General features: G+C 40.7%; 1 protein-coding gene across 5 annotated transcripts in view; it reads left to right on the forward strand.

Annotated features, from left to right (window-relative positions):
- The window catches only part of MEIS1 (Meis homeobox 1), a 144,704-nt gene that overhangs the window by 78,921 nt on the left and 43,493 nt on the right, over window positions 1-22,290 (forward strand). For all 5 annotated transcript variants that reach the window (XM_058667894.1, XM_058667893.1, XM_058667896.1 and 2 more), the window contains exon 8: window positions 2,654-2,799. In XM_058667894.1, coding sequence (XP_058523877.1) covers window positions 2,654-2,799 — 146 coding nt within the window. The remainder of the gene's footprint in view (window positions 1-2,653; window positions 2,800-22,290) is intronic.

Below are 22,290 nucleotides of genomic sequence, written 5' to 3' on the forward strand. Positions count from 1 at the left end.
AAGGGGGTGATCTGGCTCCTGCTTGAAAGGTTTCTCCATTGTATCTACATAAGTCTTCACTTAAAAAATTCTGTTCCTAATGGTTCTGCTTTCATACAGCAGAAATAAACAGGAAAGGTTCTGGTGAGTGTTGCGCATGGAATGCAGAGAGCCTTCCTTCTCTAATGGAGGATATAATTCAGGTGCCCTCCAGGCACACTTTCAGGAATTCTTTTGCCTGAGGTAATGGGAAGCTAAGGCTGCTTTAAGGCCTTGATTATCTATTGATGCACAAAGCTGGAAAAAAGTCATCTCCACTGGATTATAGTAGATATTTCCATAAATTATCAATGAATTCTCTCCTAGGCAGGCACAGGGCATTGCTTGCTAAATTAATCTGAAGGGGGTTGAGATGGATAAAAAGGCTATTTTTTTCAAGGTAGAAAACAATCCTAGGGAGGTGGTGAAAAACAGTGTTATTAGGTTAGAGGTGTTTCCTTTTTCATCAGTGATCAAGTGTGATGATCCTTTTCCTGAATTACCTTGTGCATATTGAGAGTGGATCAGTCCATTGAAATTTTAAATGCTGTTGAGTAGTTTTCTTTTCTCATGTTTCTTTAATGCATTGTTATTTTATATGGTGAGTTGCTTCTCTGAATAAAAAGCCTCTTTTAAACACTGGACTTTCAAAGAATTTATTAGATAAACCCAAGGGGACTTCTGGCTTATGCAGATCAGGAGCTCGGTGGGGTGGAAGGAGCAGTGATTTGGGGAAGTGGGTGTCTGGTCCCATACAGACCTTGAGAGCTCCAAGCTCAGCTGCTTGACCTTGAGCCAGTCATGGGACACAGCACTTTCTCAATGAGAGTTTTGGTGTTGTGAGTCCTCATGGTGGTCTTCTCCAGTGTGAGTGTAAGCTATGATTCTGTGGGTCTGTAACAATAGTAAGTGAATTTTAAATGTGATAAAATCGACGATTTTAAACTAGTAATAGGTTAAACTCAGAAAAGTTCTGCAAAAGTATTCTATTTGTGGCATGGGCTGTAATAAGAGGAGGTTGAAATGAATCTGAGTTTTTAAACTTTAGGTCAGTACAAGGCAGGGCAATTAAGAAAATAGACTAGGAAAAGGAAGGCATTTTTCTTTGTTTCAAGGTAATAAGGTAGTGTGTCCGGAGACAGCATAAAGAATAATTGATGAGTTGAAACAGAACTAGTATAGATTAGGCTGAAGTAACTCTAAGTGGTAAATAAAAGTAGAGAATTCTTCTTGTAAGTAAGACCTAGATGACAGGAATGAGAAATGGAAAAATTCCTGAAGCCAGGTAAATGAGGCCAGTTCCAATGTGTAGTCACCAGGAAAGTTGTCTCAGCAAAGTGTCAGGTTCTTTGGGCCATGTAGATTGCTCTTGAATGATCTATTTAACTCAGGACATGTGCTGTTGGGTGCGCTTGTTAACTTGTTTCTAAGCCTGATCCCCTACTCCTCTTTCTGGGCCCAAACTCTTCCATTTCTGCAAGCCAGCAGCTCCCACAGAGCACAGGCACCAGGCAGGAGCTGAGACATGCTGGAAACGGCAGTCTGATGGAAGTTAGGCTACTTTTTAGTTTAGTAAGTTTTGCCCACTGTTATTTCCCCCTTTGATTTGGTGCCAAAATAAAAAATATTTGCTTTCCACTTGTACCTGATGACTTATTTTAATGTGATTATATGGGCTGAAATTTCTTTTTTTTGTATCAAATATGGCATTGTAAAAGAAATACTACATTTTTTTTTAATTTCATTGAGTCACAGAGCTAAATTTTTTTAGGAAAAACAATTTAAGTGTTATGACAAAAATCAATAAAAAAAAACCAACCAGGATCTGATGTAGGGGATATGTTAACAGTGACTTTTCAGGAATAATTTAAATCTAAAAGAGGTTTTAGAAACTTCTTGGATTATTAGTGTAACATAGTTCCAATTAATTGCAATTTAACATGATTTAATTTGAATTAAATAATAATTGTTTTGTGATTTAAAAACTATGTGAGGGATTTTTTCCCCTACTAAATTTGAAGCTAAGAAAAATTATATTCTATTTTAAGTATTTCTATGTCAAAATGCTTGTATAATGGACTGACTGCCTGCATTTCTCCAACTAGTTTTAAGATAGATCACTTGTGGAAAGAGTTGATATTGCTAATGCACCTTCTCACAAGTTGATGTCAATGACTCTGTGGGGGAATTTTGAAAACCTAAGTAGCAATTCCATTGCTGATGGCTGCCCCCATATTTAACTCCCCATAAGCTTGACACTTAATGTGTCTTAGCTATATATATATATACATATATATATGTATGTATGTATACATATACATATATATATACACACGCATATATGTATAAATATATATTTATAAACTGAATAACTACCATGGCGACAAAGCCACTAAAGAGACTGGCTGTTCCGCTCCATTCCCTTTGACCTTTAGCACTGTTACTTGAAGAAATTATTTAGACCTGATTACTTTTGAGCCTAAGCCTTGTTCTTTGTCTTGGAAAAAAAAAAGTACCAAAGAAACTATTAATCATTTAAATTGCTCTTTTGGTTTTGTTGATATCCAAAGGCATTCTATTTGAATAAAGCATGTCAAGGTAGCATCAGTCAAAATTTGATTCACTATGTTTGCAGGTGATGGCTTGGACAACAGTGTAGCTTCCCCCAGCACAGGTGACGATGATGACCCTGATAAGGACAAAAAGCGTCACAAAAAGCGTGGCATCTTTCCCAAAGTAGCCACAAATATCATGAGGGCGTGGCTGTTCCAGCATCTAACAGTAAGTGGATTCTAAATGACATATGTAAACTAAATATGGACAATGAACCAGTTTTGGTAGAAACAAAATGCTCCCTCTGGACTTGTAAACCACTATGTTCCCATAGTTTATATGAAGGTATTAGTACTGTTTCCTAGATTCACCCCCCCAAAAGGAATTTTAATTGAAGTTCTCTTTGCCATTTTGTAAATTTTCATTAGTTATCAGCTCCAGGAGTTCATGTGTACTTGTGACTTTATGTATGTTAACGATGTTGCTTTTCTAAGTGTGACCCTTAGTACTTAGAACCAGCTCCTGCTCAGAATAAGACTAACCCTAGGGAGAAAGACGGAATACCTTGCATTGCTTTTGTGGACCTTCTAGAGAACGGCCCTCAAAAGTTTAATCCATGTTGTGATGGGAAGATGTTCACATAATTCCCTTTTGAGTGGTTTGGATGCACTGGCTTCCATTCTGAGCCATTTGTGTGAGTCAGCTCCACAGTGAAAGTTGCCCTTGTGTTTAGAACTGTAAAGGAAAACAGCAATATAGAGTCAGCTCTTCCTGTGCAGTCCCTTGTGGCTTTTCAAGCAGAGTAACAGTTTATATTGTCTGTGTGAGTATTGCTGTTTTCACTGCAGGAATTTTCCTGGAGATGTAAGAAAGTGGAAATTTGGGGCTTTATGCCACCAGGGGATTTGTTTTGTTTGGCTATTGTTCTGAATGAATTTCACATTCAAAATATTTATAATCATAATATTTTGGTGGATATTTTTATAAGTGCATACTGATTTAATCACATCCAAGGAAGGAAAACTACAACATGAAAATTTATGGATAAAATAACATTTTAAAAAATCAGCAAAAATCTTAACTCTTAGGGATAGAGGATGAATTTTGACAGTTTGTTATAGCTATATTACCTTTTAAAAAATGTCAGGAGCAAATATTTTATGTTACTATTTTTAGCTGGTTTGCTTTTCTGAAAGTCATTCCCCCCCCCCCCCCCCCGAAACATCAAAGCGAATTCTGTATTGTTACAAACACAGGCAGAGCCTGCCCAAGTTCACTCTTTGCCCATTTGCTAAGCCCTATGCCTTGATGGGTTGCTCTGGGACAGTGAGGCAAGTGCATGCTGTTTGAAGACTGTAGTGGTTCTGCTCCTCTGGCTGAAGGCTGTCCCTCCTTATACACAAGTAATTCATCCAGATGTTCTGCTGCCTATGAGCAGAACAGAAAATGAGGGCAACAGAAGTCACTAAGAAAACATGACCTGTGCTCCTTCTCTGCCCATCGTGATCCCAAATGCTAACTAGACTACAGGGAACTGTTTTTGAATAAACTTTAAAGAGTTTGATAATGTTGTGAGTTAGTTGAGGATTCTACTGTTTGAGCTATGATGATTTTAACATCCTATGAGGTTTTTCTAAAGTCTGATTCCAGTAAGATGACTGACATAGCCACTTGTGACTTATATGTAAGTATTTTAGATCTGCCTTGTGCAACTCTCCTGTTGAGGATTGTCAACCACTTGGGAGGAGGGAAGGAGAATTAGGGACTCCAGGGCGTATCATGGAAAAAAATTGTGTAGTGAAGAAAGGACAGCTGGTTAAGGGCACTGACAGAAGGAGCTGATATTCATCAGTAGAACTAACCAGCTAACTTAGCCTGGGGAATGAGTTGAATGAGTTGGAGTGAAGTGATGACTTCAGGTTGGCGCTAAAGTCATCACTATGGTATTTCTTATTCCAACAGAGCAAAATGAGCAGTTTTCTTCAGCCCCCATCTCAATCTGCATAGAAGTGTTGCCTTTACCTGAAGCTCAGGCTCCCTTGAATAAAATATAATCAAATATTGGCTCAGACAGAATTGGGAGAGAGAGGCAAGTTATTATTGTATTGCTCCTCCAGTTTTCCTGTTTTTCTAGGTCATACCCTTGTGAAGAACTTACAGAGAGCAATATTATCTTTTTCAGAAAAACAAACAAGAAAACCAACAAGAAACCATTGTAACAGCCAGTGTCACTTTGCCTGTATTTCAGTGCCTATGTGAATTATGGGGAACTGGGACAATTGTTATAGAAATTATTCATGAACCGACAGAAGGTTTTTTTCCCCCCCTCTGGCTAATTGACTTTGGTTTTGGGGTCTTTACTAGCCTGTGCCGTTGTCCTGGATAGGGAAGCCCAATTCCTTGATGTTTCCTTGGCTTTCTATCAATGTTCAGAGAAGTTGCCTGATGGTTTCTATTGGTTATTTCTACTCCCCTTACCTACTGCAGTGTCTTGTGCATGTAGGGAAATATTAATCATAGCAATCTCTAAAAATCAAATTGATTTCATTAGTTTATCTAAGAAGCAAAGTCAAGAGATTAGTCCAGTGTCCACCCATTTCCTTCTCTCAGTGAGGATTCCCTTTCTATTCTGTAACTGCAAAAACAAATGGATCTGTAGAACTTCCTTTACCTTGTTTTGTTACCATGCTTGGGTTGCTTAGGTATCCTAAAGTCTGTGAAAAAGATAGCATTTAAGGAGTTTTGCTGATGTGTGTTCAAGTTTAACTCCTGATATCTCAGTCAATCCTTCATTAACTTAATCTCACATTCTAAGATGTCTTCAGGGATACACAATTCATTAAGAAGACTGTGTGCAAACCTTAAGTGATCAAGTTATTGCTGTGTGATTAATGCAACTTATCTAGAAAATCCTTTCTGAGTTCTTGCTAGATATAAAAAAACGCAATTGAAACTCTGGCTAATTAAAACAAGAGCAATAACAATTTATTGCCAAATTGCAAACTAATCTTTTTAAATGACAAAAGGCATAGTCTAAAACCTGACCCACCTTATTGAAAGCAAATTGCTATTTTTTTTTCATCTAAAATAAATGGAGCAATCTTTTCATTGGGTTTATTCAGTTAAAAAAAATCTTTCCTTGGAAGGGTTTTCAAGCACTTTTGTGTGTGTTTGTATGTGTGTGTGTTCGAGGACTAGAATAGGGCATTGAAGAAAGCACCTTTCTGGATTTGCACTTCAGCTGCCTGAGAAGAAAAATGTGCTGGTTTGTAGTGATCCATAGGTATTTTTAATCAGTAGCACATTTTACTGCTCCAAAGAGAGAAGTTAAGCATCCTTTTTGGACTCACAGTCCCTAGTGAGTTAAACTGCACATATTTGTGTGTAATGAAAACAGTAAAAGTAAAAGGAAACGAGTATTAAACTTTGTTGAATATGGGGTAAAAGGAAATGTCAGTGAGGTAAACTCCCAGCTTAGATGTAGTTGAATATTTGCCAGTGTTGTTAAGTAGAAAGGATCTCTTAAAAGAAACTATTCCCTGAATTTGAAAAGAGTGACTGACATGATTTAGATAATAGGAGAGAATTAGAAAGAAAATAAAAGCATTTGTTAATAGTAATGCTTGCATTTGCCTGAAGATAAATTATTGCAAACAATTAAAAGCACTTACTCTTTGCCTACAGATCACTGTACAGTGCCAGTTGGTGCGGGGCATACGTCACATCAGTGTGTGTGTGTGGGGGGGGGGTTTCATTGATTACATTGTATTATGTGATACAGTTTCATAGGTACTGGCAGTGTGTGTTTTGTCTTGGGAGAATTCGTTCTTGCAGCTGTGAGAAGTCTATGATGTCACAGCATTTAAGCTGGACATGTTTTTGCATCTCACTGGTTCTTCTGCTCACAACATTGCCAAGACATGTGTCCAAGGGCCTACTGAAAGTGAGAAAAACGAATAAAGATAAAAATTAGGAGTCTTTTTTCTTTTTGCTTGCCTGTCCTATTCTACAGTAGATTTAAGTATAATCTAAATAGAAAAGCAGCTGATGTGGCTCTTATTTAAAATATGCATGACTATCTTTTCCTTCATGCAACTGCTAGGAATCCTGAAAGTTGGGGAGAGTAGAAGTAGTTTAAAAAAAAAAACAACTGCACACCTGATTCAGGTGATGAAAACATTTAAAGGTTAATATTTGGCATTGATCAGGTGATCCTCAAGGTGAAGTAAATGATTTTCAGTCTCCTTCTCTGAACACCATCCCTTGACTGAACCTGAGGATCCCCTTGGGTTAAGCTTTACAACCAGCATGAACTTTGTGTGGAAGTCAAATATTCATATTTGCTATATGTCTTGGTTTTGTCTTCTTTCTCTCTGCATGTGAACTTCTAGCCTTGAAAATAGTTTTGTGTGTGTGTGACCAAATTTATGTCTTGGTTTCTGATTTATAAGACTCTCCCCTCCGTGTGGATAAAGCCAATGTGAGGGCTTGTGGAATCTTCCAGGTTGAGAATGGCGTTTCCATAGAAACACTATTAGATGAAAAGTGCCCTGCGGGTCTGCCACTCTAAGGATGGAGTAAATGGAATTGAATTGGGAATTGAATGCTCTAGAAGAGACAGATGTTGTTTCATTGGTTTTACTTTTGGTAACAAGATCTGTTGGAGACATCTTAGTGTCATATCTCTGCTTGCAATTTCAGAAGATTTACCCTCTGAACATTATGAATTATTATAACAAAAAAATGTACCTCTGGTTGGTATCCAGATAATCCATGCTGTTGATCCAGTACACCAAAGGTCAAAAGGAAGATAGAAGGACCCCTAAGTAGCCACATATGTGATTAGTAGATGAAATTCTCTTTTCTCTTCCAATTTCTATTTCTTTTTCCATTTGTCACCTCAAATGTTGTTGCTCTACCTTATGGGATAGCATCTTCTAGCTACCTGTCCTCAGAGATGTCGGGGAAGTCCTAAGATGCTGGGCCTGGAAAACTAGAATGTCGCACTGTTGCCTGTTTAGTGTACCTCAAAGTCATTGGGAAAGGCAGCCCCTTCTTCAAGTTAATCCCAATTTACCATCATTTTTATGCATTTGACTCAAAGGAATGACTTGTGGAGATAGCAGGTATACTGGAGTCCTTCTTTACTATGTGTTATCTGTAGATCTATCATGAATTGAAAGCTCAATTAAAGAAAATAGTTGTTGTTTGTTTCTTTCCAGCTGTCTTTGTCTAACAGTGGAAACAGACTCTTCTAAGTATAGAAAAATGTCTGTCATTGCTGCTTTTCCCCCACTTACAGTAGTTGCCTTTTACCTTCACCTCTGACCCAAGCTAAACTGTTGAAACTAACTCAGTCTAGTATGATAAAACCCTCTCCCTTCATTTGAGAAGATCTCCCACTATGTTGAAGAGAGCGTGTTTCAGCTCTGATTAAATAAGGGCACTGCCTATTTTTCACCCAAGTGGGAATCATTTGTCTCAGGAGGAAAATGGAATAGATTATTTAATTACTAGAGGGGAATATGGGAATGCCCTCATTCTTCTGTGATATACATCATGGAAGCTCTGTGTTAATCATGAAGCAGGCAGTTTGCAGATTCTAGGGCAACTGCCTCCTTCTTTTTCTTAGCTGGTTATTGAAATCCTAATGGGATGGGTGATGAATTTTCTTAGGTCAGGTAAACTGAAAAGGCTACAGCTGGAATTCTTCACCCAGAAGAATCGGAGTTAATACTAATGATCATTGTGAATTAGAAGATCAAAGGAGAAGCATCAGCCTGTTCTCCAAGTTGTTGCCCCAGAGGCCATTAGTGACCTGGCAAAGCTCTCTCCCAGCCGTCCCCACTCCTCCTGCCCTCGGCCCCAGCCTTTCTTCCCCACTCCTATTATGCACCTCTGACCCAGGGTAATTATAGTTGGTTGATGAGGAGGCATAGGGGGGAAACAATCACGAATAAAAACAGAAGCCCAACTAGTTACTCAGGTAGGTAGGCAAAGGAACTCTGCCCAGGACTCTATGTTAGTTTCAAGTGAGGGAGGGTGAGTTTTACACTCGAATAAATGCTTACTCCATTCCCTGATGGTGGTGCATTCTGCAAGGGACTTTTGTAGAGTCTGGTTGGCAATTTGTCATATTATCCTAAAGTTTTTCTTTTGTTTCCAAGTCTAAGATAAAAATACACGGTAATTTGGTTTTCTAATATACTCTTAATCGGGCTAATTAAATAAAGGATTAGTTCAAAACAAAAGTGCCTGCCTAAGCACAATTTATTAAGTTGGTGGTTGCTGATGTACATGACTATTTGAACTCTAGCCAGTCATTCGTACTTCAAAGCGTATATCAATAGCATGTCTTTATTCCTCAATTAGTGGCAATGTGTTTTTTAAGACAAAATATCAAATTCAGTCAATGAACTGCCCATTCTCAATTTATTTTTTAGATTAAAATGGATCAATACATGCACATGTATATGCGAGTTTTAAAAAACCAACTCACTTCAACTCATGGGGATTTTATATGCTTAACTATTTCTTGGTGATTAATATTCTAAGTGAAGGTATAGTTATTTTTAAAATATGAAAGTGTGACCAAGGGAAACTCAGATGCATATGTTTTAGGAAGGATTCCATCTTTTTTTTTTTTTAATTTAGATTGGTTTGATCGGTTGGTTGTTTTGCCAGCAGAAGTGAATCTATATACCATATGTTTGACTTAACTGGAAACATCCACACACTAGCTCAGTCCCCTTAGTAAAGTGTGAACATGATTGTGGTGTGCACACACAAGCACATCACTCTATGATTGTGTGTTTTCATTTTTCTGTAGTGCAAATGCCTCTGAACCCCACCGATTCTATCAATCCTAGTGAAGGAAAATACTGCATATTTGTGAATTTTAATTCCCCAAATAGCCATGTTTGGTGCTATACTTTTTCTGTTTCTGTTGATTCGAGCCCATGGTGGAGACATCCACATGGAGGTGGGTGGGCTGCAAGATGCAAAAGTCTCTTATTTAAGCCAGAGATCCTTCTTGGCCATGGCCCAAGTTGACCCACAATAGACCAAGTGCCATCAGGTAGTAATGTTTCCAGATGGCAATGACAGAGATGGTTTGGCTGCACATCAAAATGATGACTCCTGACTGGTGTGCTGGTGTTTCGGGGCTACACACCCTTCTGCTTATAAAGTCTTAAGCCTGCTGAAGTTAGCTTGCTTTGTGGGCTTGGTACTCACTTTCATATATCATGAGCAGGAAAGAGCTGTCCAGAACCCAGATGAGTCACCTTGTTCTGGGTGAGCCAGTGGAACCTCTCAGGGAGCAGAATAGCTGAAAGGATTGTACCATGCACTGTTACAACATTTTAGAGCATTCTGTGTGTGTGTGTGTGTATGATTACAAAGCACATTTCCTCAGTACATTTTAGTCCAGTGAGCATGTATCCAAACATAAAATGAATTGTTCTATTACAAAAAAAGTTAGAGTTTGAAACAATTTGATGTTGTAAATGTGACCATCTGAAGTTGCTATTTAAAGGAGATACAGATGACTTGACTTTATGTTATTTTGAAGTAGATATTTTTGGTGGCTACTTGGATTTTGAATGTCCTCTTGGTGTTAACTCTTCAGGAAAAAAAGGATACTATATGTTAACTGAAACAATTTTTTAGACACACAGAAGAAGAGAGATTGGGAGAGTGGGAGGGAGGGAATATGCTTCCTTGCTGTGTATGCCTCACTCCCCAGCTGGGCCTGGGATGGGACTGGAGCTAGGACCTGGGGATATATCCAGGTCTCCTATGTGGGGATGGCAGGAACCCAGTTCCCCGAGCTTCCTACTGCAAGCAGCCAGGGTCTGCACTTGCAGCATGTTGGAGAAAGAAACACAGTTAAGAGTGGAACCCAGTCACTCAGTGTGATACAGGCGTCTTGACTGCCAGGCTAAAAATATGCATTTCAGAACTTAAAAGTTTACAAATATTGTTGCTTTTCAGGACTTATGATCCTATGATCAGTTTTTATTTATCTTTATCTTGACATTGTTGTTGGCATTCCTGCAACCCTGAGGGCTTTCATTTGTCCCGTGACAGCAATGATCTGAGTATTTGGGATTCCAGAAAGTTCTTGAGATCTCCAGAGGCCAGAAGGTATTGTTCATTAACATGCACACTCAGAAAGATCACAAGATAATTTCTATTGCCATTTATACAAATTTAAGAATGATTCTTATGCAGTACTTAAAGTCACTTTCTAAACTTCATGGGGAGGAATAGCAAAAATGACTTAACTTCATTTTTAAAAAAGAAATACAATTATCTCCTGTCTACATGATATTACTTTTGTCATTTTTAAAAGGTTACAGATTTTCTTTAAGATTTATTTTTTATTGGAAAGGCAGATTTACAGAGAGAAGGAGAGACAGAGAAAAAGATCTTCTATCTGCTAGTTCACTCCCCAAGTGACTAAATGGCCAGAGTTCAGCAAATTTGAATCCAGGAGCCAGAAGCTTCTTCTGGGTCTTCCACACAGGTGCTGGGTCCCGAGGCTTTGGGCTGTTCTCCACTGCTTTCCCAGGCCGCAAGCAGGGAGCTGGATGGGAAGTGGAGCAGCCAGGACATGAGCCGGTCCCATATGTTATGTGGTTGCATGCAAAGTAAGGATTTACCCACTAGGCCACCATGCCAGGCCCTACTTTTGTTATTTAAAAAAATATTTTGTGGGCCCGGCAGCATGGCCTAGCAGCTAAAGTCCTCGCCTTGAACGCCCTGGGATCCCATATGGGCGCCGGTTCTAATCCCGGCAGCTCCACTTCCCATCCAGCTCCCTGCTTGTGGCCTGGGAAAGCAGTCGAGGACGACCCAATGCATTGGGACCCTGCAACCGTGTGGGAGACCCGGAAGAGGTTCCTGGTTCCCGGCTTCGGATTGGCATAGCACCGGCCCGTTGCGGCTCACTTGGGGAGTGAGTCATCGGACGGAAGATCTTTCTCTCTGTCTCTCCTCCTCTCTGTATATCTGACTTTGTAATAAAAATTAAAATCTTAAAAAAATATTTTTGAAGATTTATATCTGTGAAAGGTGGAATTACACAGAGAGAGAGTGCAAGAGAGAGATCCTGCATTTACTAGTTCACTCCCCAAATGAGCACAACAGCTGGAGCTGAGCCAGTGTGAAGCCAGGAACCAAGAGCCTGCTCTGGGTATCCCATATCTATTGCTTTCCGAGACACATTAGCAGGGAGCTGGATCAGAAGTAGGGAAGTCGGGATATGAGATTCTGGTGCTTTAAGCAGCAGCTTTACCTGTGACAACATAACGCCAACTGCTTGTCATATTTTTAAAAACTTGATCCATTAGTTGGTTAGTTCTTCTGACATCAGATCATTCTTTCCTTTTTGGAACTGAATCATATCATAGTAGTAATAATAGTAATAATTTGTCCAAAGGGATAGCACAATTGGCAACGTGTTTTTCTGTGATGCTTCAAGGTTTAATATTTTCATGTCCCCTGGATGCTTGCGATCATCTGGTGACGAGGACAGCATGACCACTACAAAGCCGAGGGAAGTTAATGATTCCCCTCAGGGTCAAAAGCTAGGGACTGAGCTTGAACTGGGATCTTCTGCCTGGAATGTCCGTCCGCATGCTTTCTGCCAAGCTGCCTTTCAGGGGCAGAGCAAATCAAATCATCTTGTGAGAGTTCTAAGGAATTATAATCTCACTGCACAAGCTAGCTAATTAGTATGTTTTTTTCAATACAAAAATAGGAGGCAGAGTTCGACATAAAGCTTCGTCATGCAAGCTGATGGTCGTTAGTCACTGAGTGGAAGAAGTCCTTCTCCAGATACATCTACCCCATAAGAAAAGCAAAACTGCAGTTATTGAAATTTTATGGCCATCTTAATAATGTCTGTGTTGTTAGAATTTCTGAGTCTAAGCATTGTTTAACTGCTCCTCCTTCTTACAGAAATATGTAAATCTTTACCCATGTGTGTTAGAAACAGTGATGTGGGAGTGAAGAAATCTTTTTCGTACAAATCTTAACTAAACCTCTTAACACAGAATTTAGCTCCTTGAAGTTTTTTTCCCCCTGTCACGTGGTCACAATGCCAAAGAGCTGTGTCTTTAATTTGCTTTATGGAGATGGAAGAAAGTGCTTATGCAGGTCCAATGACTCTTGAAACTACAATCCAACTGTCATTCCTCAGCGAAGAAGGCTGCTAAGCCCAGGAGAATTAAGCCGCCGCTCTGGGGTGTGACACCAAGGTCTGATCATTTTAAAGCTAGTAATAACCAGAATCCTAAAATTCTTATGAATAAAATGTAATTCTAGTAATGTTTCCATAAACAGTGGTAATGGTGGCATTTTAGTAGGCAGTGACATTAGTCACATCGAAATTGCACCACATTGGCTTTTAAATTACTCCACCTGTCTGTATGAATAGAATTTTCAGTGTAAAAGCTGAGAGACAGCTGCTGCTAATGTCTCCTTCTCCCTGTGCAGAGAGCACTGGCAAATCTGCATGCATAAATGGACTGGTTTGTGATGTAAAACGGTACCTGACCCCGCTGGCTCCTGAGCTCCAAAGCAGTACCTTTAATTACCAGTGGCTGTGTTTAGATGTTGATATAAAAAATGTCAGCTTCCGGGAGGGTAACCTCAGGTTCACTCCCTCTAGTAATGTCACACACCATACACCCTTTTTCTTCCACCCACATACGTCGTGCGATGGGTGAGCATTCATCTTGTTATGTTTCAGATACATGCAAAGCATTAGCACTTAAAAGGAAAACACCTGATACTGTATGAACTTGATCGACGATCTTTCTGTTTGAAAACTTTTAAAGATGAGTGGAATTGGTTCCTTCTTTCTACACAGAATGGGAATATGGCACACTGCTTCTAATTTCCAGGGGCTTGGTGTCACCCATCAACAGATATAGGTTTGGAGGCAAGAATGACTGGCAGACAAAAGGGTCAAAAACACAGAGGGATTGTGAATATCATGTTTTTTGCCTCTTTTCCTTGTGCTTGTGTTTCTTGTCAGCCGATGATGAGGTTTACTGTTGGGAGAAGTCCATTTGTTAGTAGGCTTTTGGTGCTGGTCTCTTGTAGCAGCTACATTGAAATGAGAATGCCAGGCAAGGGGATCCTTCTGTTGGAGATGCCTGTTGCCAACAACGTGCTTGGCGAAATGGTAAATCGCAGATACCCTTGTCTGGCTCATTTGCAGCATTCTTTTTGACTTCTTTCACACAACTGGTGTTTTCGTGTTTAATTTAACAAGGAATGAGTAGTAAATGAAAGCTGCTGCCTGAGATCCCACTGTGAGCGTGTTTTGCACTTGGCTCCCCAGTGACAAGGCAATTTGTGAAATTATGTGATGGAGTAATTAGATGAAGCCGGGGCTCCTGATTGTTGTCATGCATATGTGGCAAGGGTTTGTTGGGAAGAGGGAGGGGAGAAAAAAAATAGATTATTACTCTGGCAAGTTGGCTCAAAGCTTCTTCATTTATTTGTAAACAGAATATTTAGTGACCGCATAGGAAGTAGCTGTAATCACCAGCTCATAAAGAAACCACAGCAGAGCTTTCGGATTTTTGCAGAGTGCTCATGTAAAATTTAAGCTGGGAGGCAGAATCCCTGTTAATGTAATTAGGATCTAATTTACCACCCTTTGCACACAGATGTAATAATGTCTAGATATTTATTCTATCTTTAAGCACGTTACATATACCTCAGTGCAGCAGTTACTGCACAGAAACAGGTGTGAGCATTTTCCTAATTCGTTTTTACACTGTAAACACAGAGCAATTTAAGGGAAATATTTACCAAAAACCAGGGGAAGGGATGTCTGCAAATGAGGCAGTAATGGACAGTTGCCCTTTATGTACTGATGGATTTCTCAATGGTTAAGTAAATTAAAGCAAATGCTAGAAAAATCAATAGGCCAGCATAGTCTTGGTTTTGCCTCATAGACTTCAGGACAGAATGACAGATGTGATGTCTATGACCCATTTAAGTATTAATGCTTGAAAAGCTGCTTCTGCATGCAAGGTTGTGGGCTCAGAAACATTCTGCTATATTAAATCACAGACAATAATATTTTTAAGTATATGTGGGCTTTCCATGTCTCAGTCAGGTTGTTCTTATGTGTTACATTTACACTGGAAGATTAGTTGCTCGGTTGTTGCACTTGTCCCATAAATCACACTTGAGCTTGTTCTCACGTGGACACATCTTCATAAGGCTGTAGTTGCAAGGTGAAGGGGATATATTTTGAGCTGACATGTGTGAAGTAAATATGCTCGCTAGCCCTCTATGTGGAAACCAAATTAGATTTAATTAAGGAGTAGATGCTCAGTGCCTTTGGAAGAATCTGTAAAATAGCATTTGAATGTGGCAGTGTAATTCCGTTTAAAATCCGGGGCTACATATGCAATATTTTGCTTTTGCACTAACATGGGTAGCATGTCACATGGGTTGACTATCTTAGCATGTAGAATGTAAGGACAGTTCTGAAATCCTCAGGGTAGGTGTTGACATTGGAGAATCAGAAGGTAGTTGGTACCACCACCCAAAGCCGGTTCCCTTCCCTGACCCTTTTGTTCCCATATCCAGAAATTTAGGCATAATGTTGGTTTATTGGCTACTGGCAACAGGAGGAGTACAGGAGTCGCCAGATGAGATGGGTTTAAGCATCTGAAACCAAAACTGATTTTCACAACCTCAACGAAATGGAGGACTGAAATTATTATTGGAAGAGAAAGTGAATTTTGTTGGAGACAAAGAGAGGTTGGTTGGCTTGAAGTGTCTTGTTTCCCTACTTGTGCTGATGGAATATAGAAGATAATTGCTCAACTTCCTTCTCCTCTAATGTGATAAAGCAGACCGGGTCTGGCCAGTCTCAGGGTTTTGAAAGTCAGTATGTCAAGGTGATGTTGTGGTAAACCAGATGATGGCAAGCATTGCTGGACTGATATAATGGAATGAAATAGAATCATTGTTTGGCTTCTCAAAACCAAGATATTTTCTCAATTTTATTTGCATACAATTCAGCATTTGCATCTACTAATTTCCCTTGGATTTGTATCGTGAGACTGAACAATGCACACATTTTGAGATTTGACAAAAGTGTAAACAGAAACTTTAAAAATTAATAGCCTAGGGCCCGGCGGCGTGGCCTAGCAGCTGAAGTCCTCGCCTTGAACTTGCTGGGATCCCATATGGGCGCCGGTTCTAATCCCGGCAGCTCCACTTCCCATCCAGCTCCCTGCTTGTGGCCTGGGAAAGCAGTCGAGGACGGCCCAAAGCCTTGGGACCCTGCACCTGTGCGGGAGACCTGGAGGAGGTTCCTGGTTCCCGGCTTCGGATTGGCACAGCACTAGCCCGTTGTGGCTACTTGGGGAGTGAATCATTGGATGGAAGATCTTCCTCTCTGTCTCTCCTCCTCTCTATATATCTGACTTTGTAATAAAAATAAATAAATCTTTAAAAAAATTAATAGCCTAGCTTCAAAAAAAAAAAAAAAAGGAATGGAAATTATGTTAAACTAAAGGATTTTTTGAGGAGGTAGAGTGGGGATTGGCTTCTTTTAAAGCAATGATCCTTAAGCTTTAACAGGTCTTCCCATTTTCTGACAATTTTTTTCTCAAATGTAGAGTTTGGTTTAAAAGGTTAGGGCCTAAGACCCTGCATTTGTATAATCCCTGTGAGGTGCTGTGGTGCCCCTGGCAAAATTTCAGGAACCCAAGCAAAGTGCCAGATCTTAAGCGTAAGGTTGGTATTTTCTCCATCTTTGATTTTTACCCTTTACTTTTTGTCTCTGATTTTGAAACTTGACCCATTATTTTCATCACACTACTTGAATTAAAGGATCCGCACCCCTCCCCCCACCGCCATAAACACTTTGCCAACTTTCACTATTTTTTCAGCACATAAGAACTACTTTTTGAATACCAAGGAGTCTTCACTGAGTCTCTTTCAATGGCCCTGAAGCTGCTGGTTGGCCAAGGCTTGCACAGAGGCAGATTCTTGCTCTGGGCTTGCGGTTCTGCTGCTTGGACCTTAGCTGGCAAGGTCCATTGACGGTGGAACGAAGCAGTTCCTTCGAGAGCCTTGTTGTTCTCCCCCCCACTGCGGCACTATGGTGACAACAGGCAGGGTGGACGTTATTTCTTGGGGGAAGGCCATGTGTGCAGTGTTGTACCAACTCCCAAATCCTTGCACTTGTCCCAGTAAGAAAGGAATGAAATCAGGGCAGCGCATTGACTTTCATAGTGAAGAAACCTCTTGGGATGCGCAGCTCCGCTCCTGCTCATACAAACCTTGGGAGGCAAATGGTGATGGCTCAAGTGATTGGATCCTTGCCACCAAGGTGGAAGACTTGGATTGAGATCTGACTTCTAGCTTTGGTGCTTTGTGGGTATCTGAGGAGTGAACCAGCAGATAATTCTGTTTCTCTGTCTGTCTCTGCCTCTCAAATGAATATATAAATAAATAAATCGTTTGGATTTTAAAAAGTTACAAAATCCAGGAGCTTTTTCCTGGTCTCCCATGTGGGTGCAGGGTCCCAAGGCTTTGGGTCGTCCTCGACTGCTCTCCCAGGCCACAGCAGGGAACAAGCTAGATGGAAAATGGAGCAGCTGGAATATGAACTGGCACCCATATGGGATCCCAGCAAGTGCAAGGCAAGGACTTTGCTGCTAGGCTTTGGATTGGCTCAGCTCTGGCCAATGTGACCACTTGGGGAGTGAATCAGTGGACAGAAGATCTTCCTCTCTGTCTGTTCTCCTGTTTATATCTGATTTTCCAATAAAATAAATATTTTTTAAAAAATAAAACATATAAATAAATCTAAAAAGTAACAAAATCACTAACTCCAGGCACAGTGTATAGTCTGAGTGAGAAATGCATTTGTGCCTCATGCTTCTCACCAACTTGATGTCTGTTCCAGGAAATCCTTTTGTATTTGTGCTGCTTTGTGCAGTTTATCTGCCATGGCCATTGTTACTCACATTTTGCAGCATCCTGGAAAGTGAATTTGTTTTCAGAAGTAAACGTCCGAAAAGCATATTCATTCTTAGTTTGCCTAAGATCTAAGGAATTATGATAAATAGTGCATACCTATTCATCAGTGTTGAGCAGGTAAATTCTCTCATTCATTAGAGTTCATATGCTGGATGTAGTTTCTTGAAATTAGGTCATTTATTTTGGTCCAAGTCATTGAGGATCAAAGGTCATGAGGACTCCAAAAGCCATTAGTCAGGGTTCTTTTCTGGACCCCTTAGATGTCATTGTGCGAGTCACCCATGGCAGCCAGGGCCTGGCCTGCTGTCAGGGAGCTGGCAGGGTGCCTGCTTTACTTCCAGTTTGCGTAGATAAAAAGCAGAGCAGCTACTCTTGCAATCACTATAAAAATAAGCTTACATAAAATCTCCATTTGAAATACAGTATGTGTGCCCCTGCATGCTTTCTCTTAGGGAAGCCCTGGGACCCAAACAGCAGAATTAGGGAGAAAGGCATACATTTGATGTTGTTGTGGATTAGTCTTTGTTTCGGTGTAAGCATTCTTAATTCATTGTGAATTTAGTGAATGCTGGATTTTCACAAAGAATTATAATAACACCCTGAATTTTAGCTTGCTAATAAAAAATGGAAATCAAGGTATCATCCAAACTACATATAAATATATTGTTCTTTCCCCTGATTAGATTGAAGTACTTTTGGCAGTAAGAGTTTGTACGCATGAGAAGTGGTGGACAAGCCATGTAGTCATGCCCACTCATTGACTTCCCATTTAGGACCTCCATGGGTCCTAGGAGTTTGACCCACACCTTGAAGTATAAACATGTTACCAAGATGACAGGTGTCCAGGACTCGCCCCCTGAGAGTTATTTTTACTGGTCCAGAAGTGACATCCATTCCTGAGCGTTTAAGAAGGAGAAACTGAGTAAATGGGGGAGTGCATTTACAAGGGAAATAAAACACAAAACTATATACATGCAATAACAAATGTATATATACATATGTGTGTGTACATCTATATATATATATTTATAATATCACAAGGAAGTAACACATTTAATTTAAAAATATTACTAATCATTAACCATTATTGACCAGTTAATTAGAAGTGATCTTACTATTAAAAATTGTATCCTGCTGGCATGGTGGCACAGCAGATTAAGCCTCAGCTTTTGGCACCAGCATTCAATATGGGCACCAGTTTGACTCCCTGCTGCTCCACTTCTGATCTAACTCCCTGTGTATGGCCTGGGAAAACAACGGAGGATGGCCAAGTCATTGGGACTCTGTAAGCATGTGGGAGACCTGTAAGAGGCTCCCAACTGCTGGCTATGGACTGGCCCAACTCTGACTGTTGTTGACCATTTGGGGAGTTAACCAGCAATGGGAAAATCCTTCCTCACTCTTTAGCTCTTGCCTTGCCAATAAAAATTAGTAAGATCTTTAAAAAAATTGCATCCCAGTATGAACATTCATGCTCATGGTTAAGAGGTTTCTTGGGTGGGCCCGGCAGCGTGGCCTAGCGCCTAAAGTCCTCGCCTTGAACGCCCTGGGATCCCATATGGGCGCCGGTTCTAATCCCGGCAGCTCCACTTCCCAACCAGCTCCCTGCTTGTGGCCTGGGAAAGCAGTCGAGGACGGCCCAATGCTTTGGGACCCTGCACCCGCATGGGAGACCCGGAAGAGGTTCCTGGTTCCCGGCTTTGGATCGGCGCACATCGGCCCGTTGCAGCTCACTTGGGGAGTGAATCATTGGATGGAAGATCTTCTTCTCTATCTCTCCTCCTCTCTGTATATCTGACTTTGTAACAAAATAAATAAATCTTTAAAAAAAAAAAAAAAGAGAGGTTTCTTGGGTTGCCTGTGCCTCTGGATTTGAATCCTGGCTTTGCTCCTGACTCTGACTTCTGTTAATGTGAACCTTAAGAGATAGCACAAGTAGTTGCAGTCTATTTCCCATATGGGAGATCTGAATTGAGTTTCAACTACCAGCTTTGACTTGGCCAACTCCAACCATTTCTATAATTTGAGGGCTGATCCAATACATGGGACCTCTGTATATCTCTCTCAAGAAAGTAAATAATTTTAAAATGTTATCCCCATTTTACCTGCCTGTGAAGGAAGTAGGTCAGAGAAGCTTAAAGGTCTAACAGGAATCCTGAAAAAGGAACAGGAAAGAAAATTTAAGGCCATAATTTTTGACCTCTTAGAGCTCACCATTTTCATACCTTGATATTTAAAATGGTCATTTGCTACTATTGCTGAAATTGCTTTGCATACACAAGTCGAATATACCCGGTGAGAATGGAGGTGGAAGTGCTCAAGATCTTGGCAGAACCCTTTCTTTGCTACAGTTATTCCAGAAGGATCATGGCCACCCTATGGTCACCTAGACCTGTGTGTTCTCTGCAGAGGGACTGTTCTGTTCCTAGATGTCTCTGTACTTCTTCCACTTGTGTTGCAGTAGGAGCGTGTGTGTGTGTGTGTGTGTGTGTATGAATAAGGGGGAGTTATGTTGACAGTAAGAGGAATGCTGAATCCTTATCTGGGAATATTTTGTATCTTGTGCTGTTTGGTCTGTAGGAATGTGGCTAATATATTCAAAGCAAGAAAAAGCAACTTTCAAAAATATTCATTTCCCCCCCGCCCCCGTAATAAATCAGAGCTAAACTTGAGGCAACATGTACCTTAACCTTTGGATTGTAATATAAATAGAATCAATGCAGTTTTTTCCTCCCAAGCTTTCTGAGGGTCTATTATGTGTAAGGAACCATGCACATTAAGAGACCTCTAGCATGTCTGAAGGGTGGTACAGTTTGTAGAAAACGTGGAGAGAGGAAGACAGAAAACAAGTCAACAGTTTAAAAGCTGAACTTGGGGGAGCGCAGAAAGTGGATGGAAAGAAAATAAAACTTCCATTAGAAACTAGGGATGTACACAGGCTCGTGGATGTAGAGAATACTGAGACAAAAATGAGGTGAGGGAAATCAAGGGCAGAGTTTGGGTGCAGCTTATTGGCAAGGAGGTCTTCTGCCAAAGGCAGAGACAAGGTGAACTCATCTGTGAGGGTCCCTCCCAGTCCCATCCACTCTAACATTCTAAGAAAAGGAGGGAATTGCATGGTAGCAGAATTAAAGGATCCATTCCATTTGGGTGCATCATGGTCCCATGGTAGCTCCCCATGCTGTCATCCTCATCTCAGTTCATGGCATCACATGGACTAGCTCCAGCCAAGAGCTCAAGAGTTATTATCCCTGAGATTTCCCCCTCCCTCTTCTCCCTTCATGGATAGCTGCTGTCTGTTGGAAACCACTCTCTATTGTCAATTCCCAAGTAGGTTCATTGCTCATACCAGAGATCAGGCTCTGTCTTCTAGTACCTCAGTTCTCTCATCAGCCTTCCTGTCTCCAGTGTGGATCCCTTACACATCATTCTTCATTTCCCCACTAGAGTGGTTTTTTTCATTTTTAAAAAGATTTATTTATTTTTATTTGAAAGATTTGTAGAGAGAAGGCGAGACAGAGAGAGAAAGATCTTCTATCTGTTGGTTCACTCCTCAGATAGCTGCAATGGCCGGAGCTGAGCCAATCCAAAGTCAGGAATCAGGGACTTCTTCTGGGTCTCCCACATGGGTACAGCGTCACAAGAACTTGAGCCATTCTCCATGGCTTTCTCAGGTCATAATCAGGGAGTTGGATAGAAAGTGAAGCAGCTGGAACAGTAATCAGACCATATTGGGATGCTGGCACTTGCAGGTGGAGGATTAGCCTGTTGAACCACAATGCTGGCCCCTAAAGTGGTTTTTTTAAAGCAAAACTTCTCAAGTCTTCCTGTCCATAATATTCTTTGCTATCTCTCTATTACTGATAGAATACAAACCAAACATCCTTGGCATGCCCTTTAGGGATACTCTGAGCCTGTCAATGGCCCACGGAGTGCCCAGGCTCCTCTCTTGTTCTTTTCATACAATCTTCACACAACATGGCAGTCAAGCCTGAGGCTTACAGCCCTCCACAGGGACTGCCTGGTTCTGTACTCTGTGCACCTGCACATTGCTTTTCCCTTTTCTGGGATGCATCACGTCCATGACCCGTTCTTTACTTGACAGTTTCCTCTGCATCCTTCACATCTTATCTCAGCTGTTAGTGCTTGGGATGCCACTCCTGGTCCTCCTCAGGAGACAGAAAGTGGCTCCTGCCTTCAGATCCATGTCATCTTGGTCAGACTCTGGGAGAAATTTGTTATCCTAGTGACTGTTTCAAGGTTGCTTCCTTATCTGTGCTGCAAGATTTGAACTTTCATCTCTGTCTCTTTACAGTCATTTTGAAGATGCCTGGCAAGATTTATTAGCCAAATGATGAGTAAGGTTTCAAAACAGAAGGACCAGGCCCTGAAATTTCTGAAGTTGAAGGACAGGGAAACATTCTGGCAAAAGATTAGGATCAGTGACGTTTGACAGAGTTGTTTTGGGCATTTAAAGGAAAAAGGAATTGGGTCTTGAGGGGCAGATGTGCGAATTCAGTCAAGGAAGCATGGACAGGCCCTTATGCAAATGCTTGAAGAAAGTTTTGGCAGGAGCTGAAGGAGGTGGTAACAAGAGCAAAACCTTTCCTTTCCCTTTTTTCCCCCCAGATTTATTTATTTTACTAGGAAAGTCAGAGTTGTGGAGAACAAGAAGGAGAGACAGAGATA

Source organism: Ochotona princeps, chromosome 8 (genome assembly GCF_030435755.1).
Source record: "Ochotona princeps isolate mOchPri1 chromosome 8, mOchPri1.hap1, whole genome shotgun sequence".
Classification (NCBI taxonomy): Eukaryota; Metazoa; Chordata; class Mammalia; order Lagomorpha; family Ochotonidae; genus Ochotona; species Ochotona princeps.